This window comes from Panthera onca, chromosome A3 (assembly GCF_046562875.1).
Source record: "Panthera onca isolate mPanOnc1 chromosome A3, mPanOnc1 haplotype 2, whole genome shotgun sequence".
In the NCBI taxonomy this organism is placed as follows: domain Eukaryota; kingdom Metazoa; phylum Chordata; class Mammalia; order Carnivora; family Felidae; genus Panthera; species Panthera onca.
Window position 1 is genome coordinate 130,191,346 of NC_138341.1, and position 18,782 is coordinate 130,210,127.

An 18,782-nucleotide genomic window follows, 5' to 3' on the forward strand; every position below is an offset into this window, starting at 1 on the left:
CCGAAATCAAGAGCCAGACACTTAACCGACTGAGCCACCCAGGCGCCTCCCAGAGGTGCTAGATTTAAAATACAGATTATCAGGACCTGTCCAGAGGCACCGTATTGGAGTTTCTGCAGCTGGGCTGTGTCCGTGGGCACTTAAAGCACATTTTTCAGCTGATTCTTACACACACCAGGCCAGTTGAGAAACACATCCTTCCCAGCACAATGCAAGGGATAACACTACCGCCCTCACGGGTGGAGGGGAGCATTAAATGAGATTATTGCGTACAGCACTCAGCCTGGTGGTGGCACATCGTGGGTCAAGAAATCTCAGCTTTTACCACTGAAATTCATCACTGCCATTTATTTAATAAATATTTATTATGCACCTACTCTGTGCAGGGTCCAGATCAAGGGTTGGCAACCTATGGCCCAGCACCTGTTTTTTGCGGGACCTGTAAGCTAAGCATGGTTTTCACAGTTTTTTTGAATGGCTGAAAAAAAAATACAAAAGGAAAAGGGTATTTCCTGACATGTGAAAATTTTATGAGATTCAGATTTCGATGCCCATAAGTAAAGTTTTCCTGGAACACAGCCACACCTACTCCTTTATGTACTGTCTACGGCTCCCAGGATACGTGGCGGAGTTGAATAGTCGTAACAAAGACCGTGTGGTCCACAGAGCTGAAAATATTTGCTGTCTGGCTCTTTACACGGAAAGTTAGAGCTGAACCACCGCTCCAGGGACAGAGACTTCAGGTAAGGTTCTTGTGTTTCAGGAGTAAACAAAGGTTTTTCAAGAGGTTTATGGGATTGATGGAGGAAATCAATTCTCAGATCCTTGATTTCTGTGTGTACTTTTTCCTAACCTTGATCATTTGAGAACTCATCATGAGTAATCTGTACTGAATCAACGCACAGGGCTGTAAAATCTCTGGGATGCCAGAAAAATAAAAAGCACAAAATGTGGGCACTTACGGTGTCAGTGTTGAGAAGGTAAGTGCTCCATGCCTGGGAGAGAAATCCCAGGTGGTTTTCACCTCTTTGCTTTTACCCAAATGGACCCAATTAGTTAGGATCAATCATTATGTGGTTTTCTGGCATGTAATTCAGAAGGCATTAAAATAATTTGAGAAGCATCACTATAACAATACAATTTCTGTTTCCATATCCTTATATGAAAGAGACTTCTCAGGGTTTACACCAATTAAAAAGAGAATAACTGAAAATTACATGTATCTTATTCCAGCAGTTGGTAAATTTTTTTTTTTTTTTTTTTGAGAAAGGTAACATTCATCAAGGATATATAAGCTGATTTAAAAAGTAGGCCTATCTGGGGAGTCTGGGTGGCTCAGTCGGTTGAGTGTCCGACCTTGGCTCAGGTCATGATCTCACAGTTTGTGAGTTCAAGTGTGTTGGGCTCTGTGCTGACAGCTCGGAGCCTGGAGCCTGCTCTGGATTCTGGGTCTCCCTCTCTCTCTGTGCCTCCCCCGCTCATGCTCTGTCTCTCTCAAAAATAAATAAAACATTAAAAAAAAATTAAAAAAAAAAGTAGGCCTATCTAGCTCATCAAGATATATATTACCAGTAAGATTTTGCTTATCTTTAATAGTTACTTATCAAAATGTATAATATATTTCTGTAGTTTACCACATCCCAATAGAAAATTTTTTTTTTTTAAGGTTTATTTATTTAAGTAATCTCCACACCCAATGTGGGACTCGAACTCATGACCCCGAGATCAAGAGTCACATGTTCCTCCGACTGAGCCGGCCAGGCGCCCCCCGCCTCCCCCCCCCCACCCCCAAGTTGTTTCTAGTGATGATCTGATGTAGAAAAAAAAATGTTTAAAGCTTGGAGCTCTAGCCAAATGGGTGCAGCCACCATGGCAAACACTGTGGAGTTTCCTTAAGAAAACTGAAAATTGAGCCACCATGTGGGTATTGGTCTGAAGAAGATGAAAAAAACACTAGCTCGAAAAGATATCTGTATCCTCACGTTTATCGCAGTGTTACTTACAGCAGCCAAGTCATGGAAGCAGCCTAAGTGTCCATCAATAGATGAATGGATAAATTCATATGTGAATATTACTCAGCCATAAAAAAACGAGTGCTTCGGGGGCGCCTGGGTGGTGCAGTCGGTTAAGCGTCCGACTTCAGCCAGGTCACGATCTCGCGGTCCGTGAGTTCGAGCCCCGCGTCGGGCTCTGGGCTGATGGCTCGGAGCCTGGAGCCTGTTTCCGATTCTGTGTCTCTCTCTCTCTCTGCCCCTCCCCCGTTCATGCTCTGTCTCTCTCTGTCCCAAAAATAAATTAAAAACGTTGAAAAAAACAAACAAACAAAAAAAAAAACGAGTGCTTGCCCTTTGCGGCAACATGGATGGTTCTAGAGGGTCGTCTGCTAAGGGAGATGAGGTCAGAGAGAGAAAGACAAATACCATATGATCTCACTTACATATGAAATCTGAAAAACAAAGCAAATGAACAAACAAAACACACTCATAAATACAGAGAAGAAACTGATGGTTGCTGGATGGCAGGTGGGTGGGGAGATGGGCAAATTAGGTGAAAGGGATTAAGAGGCACATCCTTCTGGTTAGAAAATAAATAAGCAGGGGGATGTAACGTACAGCATAGGCAATACAGTCAGCAATACTGTAAAAACTTTGTCTAGTGATGGATGGTAACTTACATTGGGGCTCATTTTGTAATATATATGTATATTACAGCATAGGCAATACAGTCAGCAATATTGTAAAAACTTTGTCTAGTGATGGATGGTAACTTACATTGGGGCTCATTTTGTAATATATATGTATATTACATATGTAAGGTATACGTATGTATATGTAATATATATGTAACAAATCATACTTGAAACTACTATAACATTCTGTGTCAATTATACTTCAGTTAGGAAAAAAAAAAAAAGCTAGGAGCTGCATGGTCATAGGGAATAAAAAAATGCAAATTTCAAATGAGATAACCCTACTTTTGTTGCTGAGAAGTAGGAGGGCACGTGCGACAAAAAATTTTTCTAGATCGTAACATTTGCCACGTCCAAGCCCTTCGGGTCCCCCTATTCTGGAAGCTTCAGTGACAGACTGGTTCTGTCACTTTGATTGGGCGAGGGGAGTGAGGTGAGTTTCCACGTTTTCCCCTAGCGACACTGACATTTTGTCTCAGCGTGGCTAGTCCCTGGATCTAGGGCATCTGCGAATTGGATGAGATCAGTATCAAACCTTTCATCTCCACTAGAACAGACTTTAAAGATAACTGGAGAGAAAAGAATCCTATGTCCAAAGCTATCTTTCATCTGCCAGGACCAGGGGAATGCCCACTGAGGTGCCCGTTCTGAAAAACATACTCAAGAAAGCACTCTTAACGGAATAAGGATCAGAGTAAAGATGTGAAAGAGGGGAAGGGGAAGAGGAAGAGTAATATAGGAAATGATGGCAAACAATGACCATTGTCATCTTTGGCCAAATGTAAGTGGGTGATAATAATGCGGGAATTGAGACAAACCACAGGACAAATCTTAACAAAAGCTTGGAAATAAACTCATGAACTGTCTCGGCAAAACTCAGGATTTGGGGAGGGGGTTTTTGGAAGACATGACGTCCAAGGGTCCCCTGTCATGGGGGAGGAGGTTTTTTGGGGGAGGTTGGGGCATGGTTAATATTTATATTTGAGACAGCAATAGAGAAATGTAAATTTACGTATTTTTTAAGTTAAATATTTATTTATTTAATGGGGGGGGGGGCAGAGAGAGAGAGGCAGAGAGAGGGAGAGAGAGAATCCCAAGCAGGCTCCATGCTGTCAGCACAGAGCCATTCATGGGGCTCAATCCCATGAACCACGAGATCATGACCTGAGCTGAAATTAAGAGTCAGACGCTTAACCGACTGAGCCCCCCAGGCGCCCGGAGAAATGTAAGTTTAAAAATGATCCGTAAAGCTCGGAAAGTAACTGTTAGCAGAACAGAGACGTTTGCAAGAACTTTCAAGAGAAAAGAGAAAGGCTAAAAAGGAAAAGGGAGAAAAATCACAAAGTTTAATAAACAAAATATTCAATAACACAGTAGTGAATGTACGAATGATAATTCTCCTACCAAAGAAAAAAGGAAGCTGATAAAAGAAAGATATTAAATAACAGAGTAGGCAAAAGTAAGCCAGGCACAGGTAAATAAATATAAAATAGGACTTAGAATATTATTATGATATTATAATATAATATATAATATTATAATTTAAGGTCAAAAGCTACTGAATGGAAAGAACTGGTATAGGAAAGGAAAAAAGGTAAAATTGACAAGGAATATACAACAACCATCAACTTGTACTCTGCAAACGACATAGGGCAATGGGGCACCTGGGGGCTCAGTCGGTTGAACGACCGACTTCGGCTCAGGTCATGATCTCACGGCTCTTGGGTTCGAGCCCTGCGTCGGGCTGTGTGCTGACAGCTCGGAGCCTGGAGCCTGCTTCGGATTCTGGGTCTCCTTCTCTCTCTGCCCCTCCCCCACTCATGCTCTGTCTCTTTCTGTCTCAGAAATAAATAAACATTAAAAAAAAAAGTGACACAGGGCAAAGTACAATAAAGCAAAACACCCTAGTAGTTATAAGAAAGGCTTGGTTAAGGGGCGCCTGGGTGGCTCTGTCAGTTAAGCCTCCAACTTCAGCTCAGGTCATGATCTCGCGGTTTGTGAGTTCGAGCCCCGAGTCAGGCTCTGTGCTGACAGCTCAGAGCCTGGAGCTTGCTTTGGATGCTGTATCTCCCTCTGTCTCTCCCCTTCCCCTGCTCACACACACTCTCTCTCTCAAAAATAAAGATTTAAAAAAATAAATAAAATTACTTCTTTCAAAATCTATCAAATAGACAAAAACTGAGAGAGGATTAGAGGAACTGAATAGCTCAGTCACCATGCTTACTTCACAGATAACCCGCCAGTCCAAGCAAAACCTGGGCACGTGCATGGCCTTAAAGAAAACTAATAAATTACAAAAAGCACGTATTTCACAGATCACACGCTCGCTCTGAACATCAGAAGCTATAATCCAAAACACAGTTTCACAAATTGTAAATACTCGAAAAATAAGAAACGGGTCTCTGTATAAACCCTTGGATTCTGTTCCGACAACCCACGAAACCAAGCAACCCACCCTAAAATTGAAATGACAAAGCATCTAGAAATTTAGGAAAGAAGGATACTTCATATAAGAATCTATAGGGGGACACCCGGGTGGCTCAGTCGGTTGAAGCGTCCGACTCTTGGTTTTGGCTCTGGTCACGATTGCATGGTTTGTGAGTCTGAGCCCCGCATCAGGCTCTGCGCTGACAGCCTGGGGCCTGCTTGGGATTCTCCCACCTTCTCTGCCCCTCCCCTACTCGTACTCTCTCTGTCTCTCTCAAAAATAAGTAAATAAACTAAAAAAGAAAAAAAATCTACAGGGATATGGACATCACGGACATTTCTGGAAGACCCCGAAATAGGCAAAAATGATTGCTGGGTATCCTGTCTGTTCCCAGCTCTGGGTTACCGAATTCTCGACAGGTTAGTGCCTTTTGTTGGTTTTGAGATATTTGGCAACTTTGTGAGTCACAGGAACGTATAATAACGCAAATACCTCATCCACGGGAATGCAAAGGCACTTTGTCAGGTGGAATGTAGTGGCTTTTGCCCACGAGACACTGAGCAGTGGTGCCCGTGTCTGTGAATTCACTGTAACATTTCTGATCGGGTATGTGAGTGTACGTGCACCGAATTCTCCTTCGCACCTGCTGTAACCTGTGGAAACCAATGCCCTCGTTAATATTTTCGCTACATTTCACTCATGAATATTTTATGTTTGTGTCACGTCACATGTGACTGTCATTTGTGACAGTCCTGATTTAAACCCTTTAAAAGATTATCTTTTTAACAGAGGCGAAGTCACCGTGGAAAATACATAGCTTTCGATGCTTTCATTATGAAAGGCTGAAAATAAGTGAATGCTCAGGAAATTAGAGGAACAAACTAAACGGAAAGAAAAGTAGGAAAACGAATGAATAAAGAGAAAAGAGAAAATAATAAAATGGAGGAGGGTAAGCCAAGTAAATAAAAGCAAAAGCTTTTACTCTAATATTTTTACTTTTACTTTAATACAAGTGGACAACAGACAATCCTTTTGGCAAACTGAGGAGCAGACTGAAAATACAAAAAAAAAAAAAAAAAAAAAAAAAAATCAAAACAGAAACAGAAACACCCCCTAGAAACCAGTAGCAGTAAGAAAGCTGGTGGGGTGCCTGGGAGGCTCAGTTGGTTAAGCATCCAACTCTGGCTCACGTCATGATCTTGCGGGTCCTGGGTTCAAACCCCGCATTGGGCTCTGTGCTGACAGCTCAGAGCCTGGAGCCTGCTTCGGATTCTGCGTCTCCCTCTCTCTCTGCCCCTAACCCACTCGCATTCTCTCTCTCTCTCTCTCTCTCAAAAATAAATAAACATTAAAAAAATTAAAAAAAAAAGAAAGCTGATAGAGCTCCCCCAAATGCCGAAGATTTAAAAATAATTTTAAGAGGATGTTGAACAGAATTATAGAGCTGGCGACTTGAAAGCTAGAGCAGAGTGAATGATTTATTTTTCTTTTGCAAAATATAAATGACCAAAATCGAGCCACAAGGGCTATAAAACCCGCACAGACTGGTAACTGTAGAAAAAGTTGGGAAGTTTTGTTAAGGACGTGAAACAAAAAAGGGCTTGCAGCCCACACAGTAAACAGATCATTCCTGAGATAGCAAAATTATTGCTAAGTCCCTGAAAAAGAAGGAAAGAGTGCCAATTTATCTTCAGAGTAGCATCACCTACCAGAACAAGCAAAAATGAGCACAAAAAAAGAAACCCAGAGATCAATGGTGCTTATGGTTAGAGTTCTAGAACTTCCAAGGGAAACACAGTAAATGCAACCGAGCAGTGTGTTACAAGACTCAGCCAATGTGCCCGAGATGGCTCATTCCGGGACCGCAAGGCGATTCAGGACCAGGCTATACGAATTCACTACATCCGCGTACTTACGTGCAAACCCCAAAAAGCTATGTCAAGACACTCCAAAGATATTTGACAACATTCAGCAAACTACCCTGATAAAAACTCTAAGTGAAAAGTGCAGAACAAAGTGACCAAAGTGCTGGAAAAACTACCGCTCAAAAGAACAGTGTACATTATATTAAATGGGGAAATTCTGAAGCCATTCACGTTCCAATTGGAGACACAGGAAGATGTCAGCTGTATCACCTTTTCTTGGAGGCTCAGGCTAATTGCAGCTGGACCAGAAAACAAAGTAGCAGAAATATTACAAGATGAAAGAACTGGACCAGAAAACAAAGTAGCAGAAATATTACAAGATGAAAGAACTGGACAAGAAAACAAAGTAGCAGAAATATTACAAGATGAAAGAACCTAGAAATGAGATGACTGTATTATGACCATCATAAATTATATATATGGGAGACCCAGAGTTTCTAATACTGTCAATTAATACGATTTTTTAAAAGATTTTATTTTTACTTATTATTATTATTTTTTTAATGTTGACTTTTGAGAGAGAGACAGCATGAGCAGGAAAGGGGCAGAGAGAGAGAGAGAGGGACAGAGGATCCGAAGCGGGTCCTGTGCTGACAGCAGAGAGCCCGATGTGGGGCTCGAATTCACAAATCCTGAGATCATGACCTGAGCCCAAGTCGACGCTTAACTGGCTGAGCCACCATATGATTTTATTGAATAACGATTACCACAGGATTTGAATAAAGGTTTTTGGGTGTGAGAGTTAACATGTTTTAAAAAGTCATTCTGTTTTTAGATGCAATATCACATTGACACATTTCTTTTTTTTTTTTTTTAATTTTTTTAACGTTTATTTATTTTTGAGAAGAGAGAGACAGAGCATGAGCAGGGGAGGAGAGAGAAAGAGGGAGACACAGAATCTGAAACAGGCTCCAGGCTCCGAGCTGTCAGCACAGAGCCCGACACGGGGCTCGAACTCACAGACCGTGAGATCAGGACGTGAGCTGAAGTCAGACGCTTAACCGACTGAGCCACCCAGGCGCCCCAACACATTTCTTATAAAAATTCTCAAAAGGTTTCTTTCCTGGGGAGGGGAGCTGAGAAATACTGTACAGTACAAACAAACAACAGCTCATTTGGAAGAAAGAATATCTAAGAATCGCTAAGAAAATCTTGGAACAGAATAGCTGAGGGAGGCTTTGTGATTCTAAAAGACAGTAAGGCTTATCTTAGAGCTAATATAATAAAGTCTGTGCTGCCGGCAAACCAGAAAAGACATTAAAGATCAGTGAGACAAATCAGAGTTTCCAGAAACAGATCCAAGTGTATTCGAGAACTTGGTCTACAGGTGAAATTAGGATTTCTGTTCCGAGGAAAAGAATATCTTATTTAACAAATGGTCCTGCACGTGTGAGCCACCAAATTCCCATGTCCTATGGGCATAGCTAGGAATTTTTGCTGCAGTAAATTGCTAACTAAAAACACACCACAAAAATATGAAAGGAAAAAAACCCTTTTTTCATCTCAGGGGAAGAGAGGACTTGTCCTAGATAAAACAGTAGCCACAAGTGAAGCATAGAAGATTCTGACTATAGAAAAAGATAGTTTTTTTTTTTTGTATGGTGATGGCATTGCAAGAACAGTCCCCAGACAGAGGACAGGAGGGAAGGAAACTCAGCAATATGTGACAGACATGGGGTTCGTGTCTCCAGTGCCCAACAATCCAAGGAGGAAAGTGAGGGAGGATGCATTTAAGGTTCACAGACAAGAGAAATGCAAATCACCAACAAGTCTATATAGAGGCGCCACAGAAAGGCAGATGAAAACACCAGCTGGCGAAACGCACACAGACCAGATGGCTCACTTCCCTCGCCAGCTTGACAAAACTTGGAAAGATTGCTAACACCCAGGATTGGTGATGGTGGGGATGCACACCACACGTGAGACTACCGTGTCGAAAAAGTAATCTCAAACTATGCAAGTAGCAGCCACGGCCACTTGCTGAAACTCAGAAGGCACAACTGAACGTGAGCGATCAGTAGGACGTTTACCGCTGCCGTTTGTGACGGCAAACGAAAACGGAGCAACCTGCACGCCCACGAGTAGGGAGATGGTCGAATAATGTGTGGTTTGTTCATCCTACTACCTTTGGCTTAAGCAGAAAGTTAGAGATAGCTGTATTCACCTGCAGCACTGTTAACACATAGCATCGCAAGAGCAACTTACAGAGAAATATACATAGTGTGATACAATTACGAGAAAAATAGGAAAAAAAACCTTTCTATGTTAGTTTTTGAGCCTATGTATGTTAGTATGAACGCAGAGAAAACTTAACATTACTAACCTTGGGTAGGATGAGAATAGGAAGGGGGCTGGAGATGATTGGCTTGTTTTTTGTACCTTTCTATAGATAGTTTGTTGCAAGGAACACATTTTGCTGTTGCGGTTTGTTACAAAAAAAATCCAAATATGCACGTGTGTGTGTGTGTGTGTGTGTGTGTGTGTGTGTGTGTGTAGGCATGTATATGTGTATATAGAGGGCAGCAGCCAGGCAAGGTGCAAAGATTTAAAAAGAAATAGAGCATGTAAACAGAAAACAGCATGTTCAGTTCAAACCCAACTCTATAACTGGAGTGGAAGGCATACCATACATAAACATAGAAACAAAGGAAGTCCATCAAAAAAGAAAATCCATCAAAATGGTCACAATTTTTATGTCTGGGTGCTAAGAACACTAGTAACTTTTATTTTTTAAAAAAATGTTTATTTATTTTGAGAGAGAGAGAGAGAGAGGGAGAGAGAGAGCACACAAGTGAACGAGCAGGGGAGGGGCAGAGAGGGCGAGAGAGAGAATCCCAAGCATGCGGGGCTTGATCCCATGAACTGGGAGACCATGACCTAAGCCCAAATCAAGAGTCGGACATTTAACCGACTGAGCCACCCAGATGCCCCTAGCAACTTTAATTTTTAAAAATAATATGTGTTTCACATCTTTTCTACCTTGAATGTACTCTGCATTTCTAATCAGGGGAAAAAAAAAAAAAACTCTTTAATAAAAAGTTGAAAAAGAAAAGGGGGCATTCTGGGAAAAAAAAGAAAGAGATAGAAAACAAGTTCGTGGTACTAGAAGTTTCCCGGATAAAACTGAATAGCTACATAGTTATTTATTTTTTTTAAGTTTACTTATTTTGAGAGAGAGAGAGAAAAAGGATGAGTGGGGGAGGGGCAGAAAGAGAGGCTCCCAAGCAGGCTCCCTACTGTCAGTGCAGAGCCCGATGCGGGGCTCGAACCCACGAACTGTGAGATCATGACCTGAGCTGAAGTTAGATGCTCAACCAACTGAGCCACTCAGGTGCCCCTAGCTAAATAGTAGGCTAAAGAGCTGTAAGCAAGAATTCTAAAGCAGTGAAATTATTAAAATATTAACATAGTATGCTGGAAACTTTTTCAATTTCTTACCAAATCATGGTTAGTGGCTCACTATATCCATTGCTAATAGGAAAATAAATTGTGGCAACCCCACCATCCCAGAACCTTCAGAATTATGTTCAAATATTAAGGATCAAAGAAAGCTCAAACTCTATAGCTATTTCCTAAGGGAAGCTGACTTTCCTATTTCCAACAGGCAAACCCTGAAGGTTTCTGCATCACCATTGTGTGTATTTCCTAAGTTTGTTATTGGCAGAGAAAAAGGGGGGGAGGGTAATATCTTTATACAAAAGTGAGCTGATCCGCATGAGAACTTTGTGCACCGGGAAAGTCAAAGTAATGAGGACTCTGGAAAAAATGTGTTTTGGGGGCACCTGGGTGGCTCAGTCGGTTGAGCATCCGACTCTTGATTTTGGCTCAGGCCGTGGTTTCATGGTTCATGGGTCTGAGCCCCACACAGGACTCCATACTGGGAGTGCAGAGCCTGCTTGGGATTCTCTGTCTCCCTCTCTCTCTGCCCCTCCCCTGCTCTCTCTCTCTCTCTCAAAATAAATAAATAAACATTACCAAAAAAAAAAAAAAAAAAAAAAAAAAAAAGTTAGGGCACCTGGGTGGCTCAGTTGGTTAAGCATTCAATTTGGGCTTGGGTCATCATCTCAGTTCGTGAGTTCGAGCCCCATGTGGAGCTAGTTGCTGTAGTCACAGCCTGCTTCGGATCTTCTGTCCCCCTCTCTCTGCCCCTTCCCTGCTTGTACTCTCTTTCTCAAAAATAAATAAGTCTTCAAATAAATAAATAAATCTTAAATAAAGTTAAAAAATGTGTTTTCTCTAACATTGTAAATGTTTCTCTCACAAGAGAACCCTCCTCTCCTCCCCAATCCTTGCTGACACTCTGTGAGAGCATGTTTCATTCGTTCAGTATATACTAAGAGCCCAACATGAGCTGAAGATCATGCTAAAGGCTGGAAATTAGAGGTAACCACCCTGAAGTTCATGCCTTTGGGTGGAAGCCTGAGTGATTCTAGCTTGCTCTCTGGTGCCACCTACTGATCGAACAGCATTTCAATCCAAAACAATAACCTTTAAATTTCCCTTTCCATCGTAGAGCCTGCGCTTTCGAAAACCCTAGGTACTTTCCCAGTCCCACTCATCTGGTCCCTGGGACTGCACGTATGTTGATATTTAAAACAATCGCATCCAAGAAAACTATCCTAAACGTAAGTAGGAACTCACATCACATTTGCATCTAAACAGAAACGTCAGGTTCATCAATCTCAGGTTTCGAAATGCTATACAGTTGGGTCACTTTGGACACCATGCATACTTAAGTTGACTGGTATGTTTGTGTAATATTTATCAGGGGTCTAAAAACATTTGCTTCTTCAAATTCTCTTTAGTCATAGGATAATTCACACCCATCATGCCCCAGTCATACTGTGGCTCTAAAGAATCATTAACAATTCAGTATATTTTACTCACATATCAATTTATTAGGAAACCATTCCTTTTTTTTCTGATTAGCACTAAACATTTTTTTTTTTTTTTTGGTGGAGGGTGGGGGGGGGGGGGTCCAGTGTCCATGTAACATTATGTAGAAAATGGTCCTCACGCTAATAGATTGGTATCCACGTACTAAAACACTAATGGCCCAAACTCGAAGGAGAATCTCAGAACCGTAACTTAAGAGAGGTCGGGAAGTCCCATCTCGTACACAAATTTAATGAGATTGGAAAAAACCTTTCTCAGAACTGGGAAATCAAGCTGGACAAAACAAATGTACTCACGACTCACTGCATTTAATTCCAACCCCTAACTGGAATCATCTTGGGAACATTTAAGAATCCTACAACAGCTAAATAACACGGCGATTCAGAGGTGACCTCAAAGTTATTATTACAGCATTAAAAAATTATAGTTAAGCAGTATAAAATTACAATTTATTACGAGGGGAGGGGTTTCACAACAATCCTTAAAAACATTAAGAGCAAACCTGTCACAGAATTCTATTTACGACTTCCTGTTTTGTCACTCCTCTTTTCCCCTTTCTTTTGGCTTTTCAGTTCTAATCTGGTATGGAATCCGCCGGACAGAGCAAGGCTGGGTGGGCTCCCCCCTGAATGATGGAGTAAGTCTGCTTGGGTAATTCTTGCTGGGAAGAGGAGGAGAATATAGGCGGGGCCGTGGTGGCCACGGCGATGTTCTGACCTCCGTCGCTTACCACGGTCACTTCGGTTGTCCCCTCCTGAATCAGAGCGTTAAGGCCTTCAAAGTCAGCGCATGTAATCCCCGAACTGGTGATAAAAGTCTGGTTGCCGGAGCCTTCCTGGGGGCTGCCTGGGGTCGCGGGGATGAGAGTCTGGTGCAGAGTGGCTCCGTCGGCCCGGTCGTGAGCCGTGAGCAGCACAGCCGGCTGGGTCATGGCGCCCGCCTCGCTCGGACACCCCGAGGGCTGGGGGGGGGCGATCAGATTGACCTGGCGCAAAATCTGCAGCCGGCTGTTCCCCGGGAGCTCCTCCGGGTTCTGCGCCACCAGGGCGGGGGGCACGATGTTCACCGCGGCGGCCGCGGCCTGGATGATGGTGTTGGCCTGCGGCACTTGATGACCGACGATGATTTTGACTCGCCCCTCGCTGAACGGGGGGGGCGCTTGGCTGGGCTGCAGGGGCACCTGCAGGTGGCCCACGGCGAGGGGCGCGGCCGGCTGCTTGCTGGGGTCGATCTGGAACTGCAGGACGGTCACATCCGAGTTCTTGTTCTCGTGGTACTCGCTGTGCTGCCTCTTGTGGCTGCGGAGCGAGTCCTCGCGCATGAACGAGGCTTCGCACATATCGCAGTGGAAAGTCTTCTTGGCGTCCAGCTTGGCCACCTGCCGGCTGCTCTGCCGGCCCGAGTCCTTCCCGTCCAAGGCCTCGGTCTTGACCACGTCCGCGTGGAATTTCTTCACGTGCTTGCTCAGGTTGCTGGGCTGCTTGCTGTCGAAGCTGCAGTACTGACACTTGAAGGGCCGGTCGGTGCAGTGGATGCGCTCGTGGACGCGCAGCGCCGCCTTGCTGGGGCACGAGTAACTGCACTCCGAGCACTTCTCGGGATGCTCAGACTGGTGCAGCCGGCTGTGCTTGCGCAGGGTGGCCTTGCTGTCACCCAGGAAGTCGCAATGCGGACACTTGAAGTTATTCCCGCTGTGCTTGATGCGGATGTGCGACTTGAGGTTGCCCTTCATGGTGCAGCGGACACCGCAGAACTCGCACTTGAAAGGCTTCTCCCCCGAGTGCACGCGCATGTGCCTTTTCAAGTCCGAGCTGATTTTGAACTTGGCGCTACAGAGCCAGCACTGGAAGGGGGCGTCCCCTGTCAACACAAGGTGAGTTTCGATAAGAACAGGCAGGCAACAACCACAGCGGATCCCCCCGAAGCACACACCAGAAAATCGCTTATACCAAGGCGGGCGGTGGAGACCTTCTAACCGCAGCTGCTAGTTTCCGACCCTGGGAGAAAAAAAAAAGCGGGGGGGGGGGGGAGGGGGACGGGGGCTTCTTTTCTTTCCCCAAAACCTGAACCCCCAGGACCGTGACCAACCCCACGGGAAACACGGGAGATGGAAAAGAGCTATTCAACTGTCCCAAATAACAGGGTATGTGTGAATATAACTTCTGTTCTTTAAAGCAATCAAGCTAGCGTTCACTTTGCTCAGGTGCCCACTCTGCTAGTTAATGGTTCGCACTTGCGGAAACTTTGCACAATCCGTGGATTTCGACTGAGTTACGTGGCGTAACGGGTTCGAGGCCACATTTTGGAATCAGCTCCGCACTCAATTAGAATAGTCTTTTACAAAGTGATCGAAACGCCCAGCTTACACTCCGTGCAGAGTTTTATGAACAAAGACGTGTTTATCGCGCAAAATTTATTTATCCCGCATTGCCAGCTGCGTTCTTTGCTTGTGAAGTTACGGCATCCAGCTGCCCGATTTTTGTTTTGTTTTGTTTTGAATTCACGTTCGCGGAAAGATGAGCAGGGGAAAGTGAAATTGCAAACATCTGAGTGCACGTGATATTCCAAATGTATTTCCTCAATGAATGGCACGTCCAAATCATCTAAGGCACTGACAACTCACGCGAATGGGTGACCCCTGCCCATTTTACGGGTTAAGCAAGCAAAGTAGCAGCTGACATTCTTCCGTTGCTTCCAGGATGGCAGGCCCTCTGCTGAGCACTCCACAAGAATGGCCTCGTTTGATGCTCCCAACATTCCCATGAGGTGGGGGCTATTACCACTATTATTCCTAACACTACCGTACGGATGAGGCCCAGGCAGACTACGTAACTTGTTCGTAGCAGGGCCTGGATTCGAACCCAGGCTGCCTCCAAGGCTGGTATTCTTAGACGCCGGGCAATCATCTGTGCATAGGACTGATGTGCGCTTTCTCAGGCCATAAACTCAGAGAAGGAATCGTGTTCCGGCTTTTTGGTATAAGGCCTAAAACGTCACCATAAGCGGCTTATTCATAAGTACAAATGAGTGAAGATGGCCGGGGGCAAGTTTAACAAGCTTCTCTAAAACCGAGAGGCTCGAGCCTCAACGATGCTTTGTAGGACTACACGCCCCCAAGATCGTGCACGCTAAGCTCTAGGACCAGGAGTGGTAAGCTACAGCCTGTGGGCCAAAGCCAGCCCACGGCCTGCTTTTATAAATAAAGTTTTATTGGAATCTAGCCACGCACAGTTGTGCGTATGTTGCTTCTGGCTGATTTATGCTCCAAAGGCAGAGCTGAACAATTGCGACAGCAATCGTGCTGATACAGTTTCAGCAACTGTATGGCCTGAAAAGCCTAAAACATGTACTGTTGGGCCTTTTACGGAAAGCTTGCTGACTCCCGCCTCGGAATTTTATGCTGAACCTCTCTGATGCTATCAACTCTTTTCTGGCAGGCGAGTGAAACCCCCGGACCCTTTCTTAGGACACTGCTTAAATACACAAAGTAAACTAAAATAAAAATCAACAGGAATCCAAAAGAAACCAAGTATTTTGAAATAGTTACTTAAGAAATGAAAAGGAAAAATTCACGCTATGGCAATGTCGTGTGCTTTATTAAAATTTTTTTTTTAAAGTGATCTCTGCACCCAACATGGGGCTCGAACTCATGACCCCAAGATCGAGGGTCGCATGCTCCACCGACTGAGTCAGCCGGGTGCCCCTATGCCTGCGCTTTATTAATGCATTGAATAAGATGTAGCGGCGGGTCTAGAACTATAATAATTTCTAAACAGAGAAGAGCGGAAGTGATATTTCGATCTATCTACAACAAGCGTCCTGAAAAGATCTGTGATCTCTCCTGGCGACAAGTCATAGGCACTATTCTGACACCAGTTGCCTTTTTCGTAATTGAAGGACACGGCAAATTTCGGTACAGTTAGTGACAGGGAAGGTGGACTTTTTTCCCCCATCCAAGTTCACGGACCACCGAAATTCTACTCATGCATCACCGAGTGGAGGCATCTGTGGACCCAGAGTAAGACTCTCTACTTCAGAAAAGTCTCCTAGGTTTTCCAGTCGTATCCCTGCCCTAACGACTGACAGTCTTTTTGCCTTTTTTTTTTTTTTTTTTTTTAAAGCCATCAGCGCGGGGTGAAATCCAGAAACACCGGATAACCAAATCTCACAGCTGAGTTGCAGAGTTTAACAGCACTTGTTGATATGAAGGCAAAGGTCCTAAATCCCTTTGTCATCGTTCTTCCTTTTTTTTTTTTCTTTAACCACAGATTTCTTAACTGAGGCATCCTGGTTAGTAATAGATGCGCGGGGCCATACGCTCTCCAAAGCTAATGACTACATTTATTTCTGCCCACTATGGGACCCTCACGGTGTCTAGGACCTAGCAGGGACTTCATGAATGTTGCCGAATGAATGAGCAACTGACCTTAGCCGGCAGATCTTTTCTCAAGTTTACGTTGCTGCTCAAGCCACTGATGATGGAGCCAATCTAAGTGACGACAGGGTAAAAACCAAATCCTATTAATCTTACTCTCTGTAAAATCTCGTAAGTGCCGCAGATTTATAAAAGGGAAATGAACCTTCTAGGGAGACCTCGCATACACGGCACACGTTTAAATTCTTGGAGACTCCACCTTTTCTACACCAATTTGAAGATGCTGCTATCAACGGTAAGTTTATCTTTCTAAGTGAAAATGATTCTGAACCCTTTCACGTGTGAACCCTTCGGCTCTTGTCACTTAGGCCGGGGGGAATTCTGAAGACACCCACTGACCACCAGTTATGCCGATGTCTTAAGCTGCTGTAACGGGTTACAAAAACGGTCCCAAATCTTGCCACCTCTCCTCCCTCCCTGTAGCTGCGACCTTTGCCGCGTGTGGAATCACGCATGGTCTCTTGACAGGGGCAGGACGACCTGCCGTGACCCTCGACACCACGTCACTAGATTTTGGCTGAGGGTAGGTTAACTGGGCTTGATCCGCGTAATGGCTCGAAATGCGCTTGTGCGTTGGGATTTGCTCGCTTGTACCTCCGTCAGCCGTCGCCGTGGGAGGATCAAGGCTGGCTCAGCCCTGGTCCCAGGAGGAGGATGACAGAAATGTGGAGCAGTGCTGGATTCCAGCAACCAAGACCAGTGGACGGACAGCCCGCAGCGAGCAGATTCTCAGACACGTTAAGTGAATCCTGCCAAGATCAGAGTTGCTGAGGTGACACCCAGCTGATCCCCAGCACGTGGACAGAAACGGCGTGTTGTCACATCTGCTGAGGTTTTGTTAATGCCGCATTACTGTGACGACAGATAGCTGAGACGGATATCGGTATCTAGAAACAAAATGCTGCCGTAACAGAAAACTAAAATCTGTAGCATTGGCCTTGGGACCGGGCAGCAAGTAGAGACCGGAGGCCTGGCAGTTGCACACTGTTTAATGGCAAACATTTGGTAAAACTGTCACCTGTAGCCACTCAGAAGACAGAGAATGCACCTACTGAACTGTGGACTCGAGCAAAGAGATCAATTCTGGGCAGAACCGTGAAAGCGTCTTCCAAGCTGCATAGGATGAGGTCCGATAAGGAAGAGACAAACTCAAAAAAGAACCGGCCATTTCCTAAATGGAATTCAGAGAGAATACAGAAAACCAAAGATGGGCTGGGTTAGATAAGATTTCTCATCTCCAGTCAGTAAAAGGTTTTCCGAGTAAGACAGAAACTCGGGGATTGAAGATCAGATCCAGGAAAGTGATCTCAGGGGGAAGACCGGATGACAAACGAGGGGTGTCGATGTAAAGTACGGCTCTTCGTTAAGACCTCCGAAAGAACGAAGTTGGCATAAGTAGGTTCTCCCGCTGGCCGCGAGTCCTGGGAATCTCCAGGGATTCAACAGCAGAAGGTTTTAAGCCCAAAGTGCCTAGAATTGGGTTCGGAGAAAGGAGAGCCTCCGAGAGAATTGTGGGTGTGGCTTTTGGCACAAAGACACACAGGAAACTCACAAAGTCTTGCTGATGGCTCTGCTAGCAAACTTGTCACCACCCTAGAGTCAAAGAGCAGTACCTTTGGGTGGGCAGGAAGCAGGCTGAGAAAGTTCCTCAAAGGAACATTTTCCACCGCTTTTCAGAAGGGGCTCAGGCAGGTGATAGGAAGGATGCTGTGGTGGGGAGGGTCGGGAACCGGGGAGCCGAGCCAAGGAAGGCCTAACCAGGAAACATTCCCTGGCCCCAGAGTGAGGGGACCCGGGGACATTTGCCCAGAGGGATCTTGGAAATCTGTGGAGCAGGGACTGCCAAGGGCTTCCCATTCTTCCCCTTTTGAACAGCAGGGTTACTGGAATTATTCCAGCTCTGTGTCACCACTGCACATTGGGAACGTAGGAACACACGGCTTGTCTTTTCATTTCCAAGGCCTCTAGGTTAAGAGAAGCCATATTCGAACCTGGTGGAGATCACGGTATCCCGGCCTTTAATCTTGATCCTGTGACTGGGTGTGATTTATGTGGGTCTTGGGAAGGTATGACTCTATCTTCACGTCAGAGATGTGAGTGATGGCGAGCTGGACTACAGTTGTTTGCAAAAATGGCCCCGATTCTTTACCCTTCCTCCTATCTCTGGCCTCTGCCGTGTAACCTGGCGGTGACCTCCCACCGTGGGTGAGCCCAGTCCCACCTGTGACACCAGGCCCAACCATACAGCCTGCTTCAGCCAGTGGGATGAAGGCAGAGGCTTGACTGGGGCCTCCCCACTGGGGGGTGCCTGCTTGTACCCTGCCACGGCCATGAGAAGGACAAACCTGGGGTAGCCCACTGGCCCCAGGAAGAGGATGAGAGGCATGTGGAGCAGAGCCAGACTGCCAC

General features: G+C 44.9%; 1 protein-coding gene across 4 annotated transcripts in view; it reads right to left on the bottom strand.

Annotated features, from left to right (window-relative positions):
• Nucleotides 1-18,782, bottom strand: part of ZFP64 (ZFP64 zinc finger protein) — a 91,854-nt gene that overhangs the window by 48,173 nt on the left and 24,899 nt on the right. For 2 of the 4 annotated variants that reach the window (XM_060620405.3, XM_060620395.3), the window contains exon 6: nucleotides 12,360-13,798. The exons of the other annotated variants lie outside the window; for them this stretch is intronic. In XM_060620405.3, the coding sequence (XP_060476388.1) occupies nucleotides 12,513-13,798 (1,286 nt within the window). In that variant the 3' untranslated portion in view covers nucleotides 12,360-12,512. Of the gene's footprint in view, nucleotides 1-12,359; nucleotides 13,799-18,782 lie in introns of those variants that run through there. 4 annotated transcript variants of the gene reach the window in all.